The 934-nt window shown below is 40.4% G+C and overlaps 1 protein-coding gene across 1 annotated transcript in view; it reads left to right on the top strand.

The window, feature by feature from the left end:
- SH2D1A (SH2 domain containing 1A) overlaps positions 1 to 934 on the top strand; it is a 29,338-nt gene that overhangs the window by 26,966 nt on the left and 1,438 nt on the right. The window contains exon 4 of the mRNA XM_010854079.1: positions 583 to 727. Coding sequence (XP_010852381.1) covers positions 583 to 727 — 145 coding nt within the window. The remainder of the gene's footprint in view (positions 1 to 582; positions 728 to 934) is intronic.

Genomic DNA, 934 nt, shown 5'->3' on the forward strand with positions numbered 1-934 from the left:
AAAAATTGAATGTGAAGGATGAGGCAGGACAGATTGTGGAGTCAGAGTACGAGGACTAGCCAGCCCTGCATTTAAAATGCAATTTTAAATTTCCTGTGTAGCATTTTACATTGTAGAATGATGACAGGGAAAATGGGTGCTTGTTTTGTTTGCTTTTAAAATTTTTCTTGGTTCTTTAGGCTTTTTATTAATGACCTATAGGATCTGTGTTTTTTTCCCCCTGTTTAATTTCATCCTCTTCGTTGGTGAATTCATTGTGGGTAATGGCCTGTATACCCTTAGAGGTTTGGGATGTATGAAGGGTAGCAGGTGGGAAGGGCAGGGTGATGAGCAGGGGCTTGTACAAACTAATACCACCCTCGGGAGAACTGAAATGACAGCTCATTAGCTCCTCTTGCAGGGCAGTTCAGCCAACCAAAGTGAGCTCTTCTAGAATGTTGTTTTTCCTGCTTCCTTCTGTTTTCAAATATTTGAATAAATTACACAAATGTCACCTCTCTCAGCATCCCTTACACATTTTGTAGGCCCTTTTTGTAGAATTACGAGGAAGATGAATAATCTGCTTGACCTTTTATTTTCCAGACAGCACCGGGGGTACATAAAAGATTTTTCCGGAAAATAAAAAATCTCATTTCAGCATTTCAGAAGCCAGATCAAGGTATTGTAATACCTTTGCAGTATCCAGTTGAGAAGAAGCCTTCAGCTAGAAGTACACAAGGTGCTACAGGTATGGTTTACTGTCCTTCTTTGATGGGCTTTGGAAGCTCAGGGCTATGAGTCCACCCTAGTCATAAACATACAGTTCTGTAAGAAAAATCCAAACAAGGAGATCAAACCAGTCAATCCTAAAGGAAATCAACCCCGAATATTCATTGGAAGTACTGATGCTGAAGTTCCAGTACTTTGTCCACCTCTTGCGAAGAGTCGACTTATT

The sequence above is a fragment of the Bison bison genome, unplaced genomic scaffold, assembly GCF_000754665.1.
Source record: "Bison bison bison isolate TAMUID 2011002044 unplaced genomic scaffold, Bison_UMD1.0 scf7180017864336, whole genome shotgun sequence".
Taxonomy (NCBI): domain Eukaryota; kingdom Metazoa; phylum Chordata; class Mammalia; order Artiodactyla; family Bovidae; genus Bison; species Bison bison.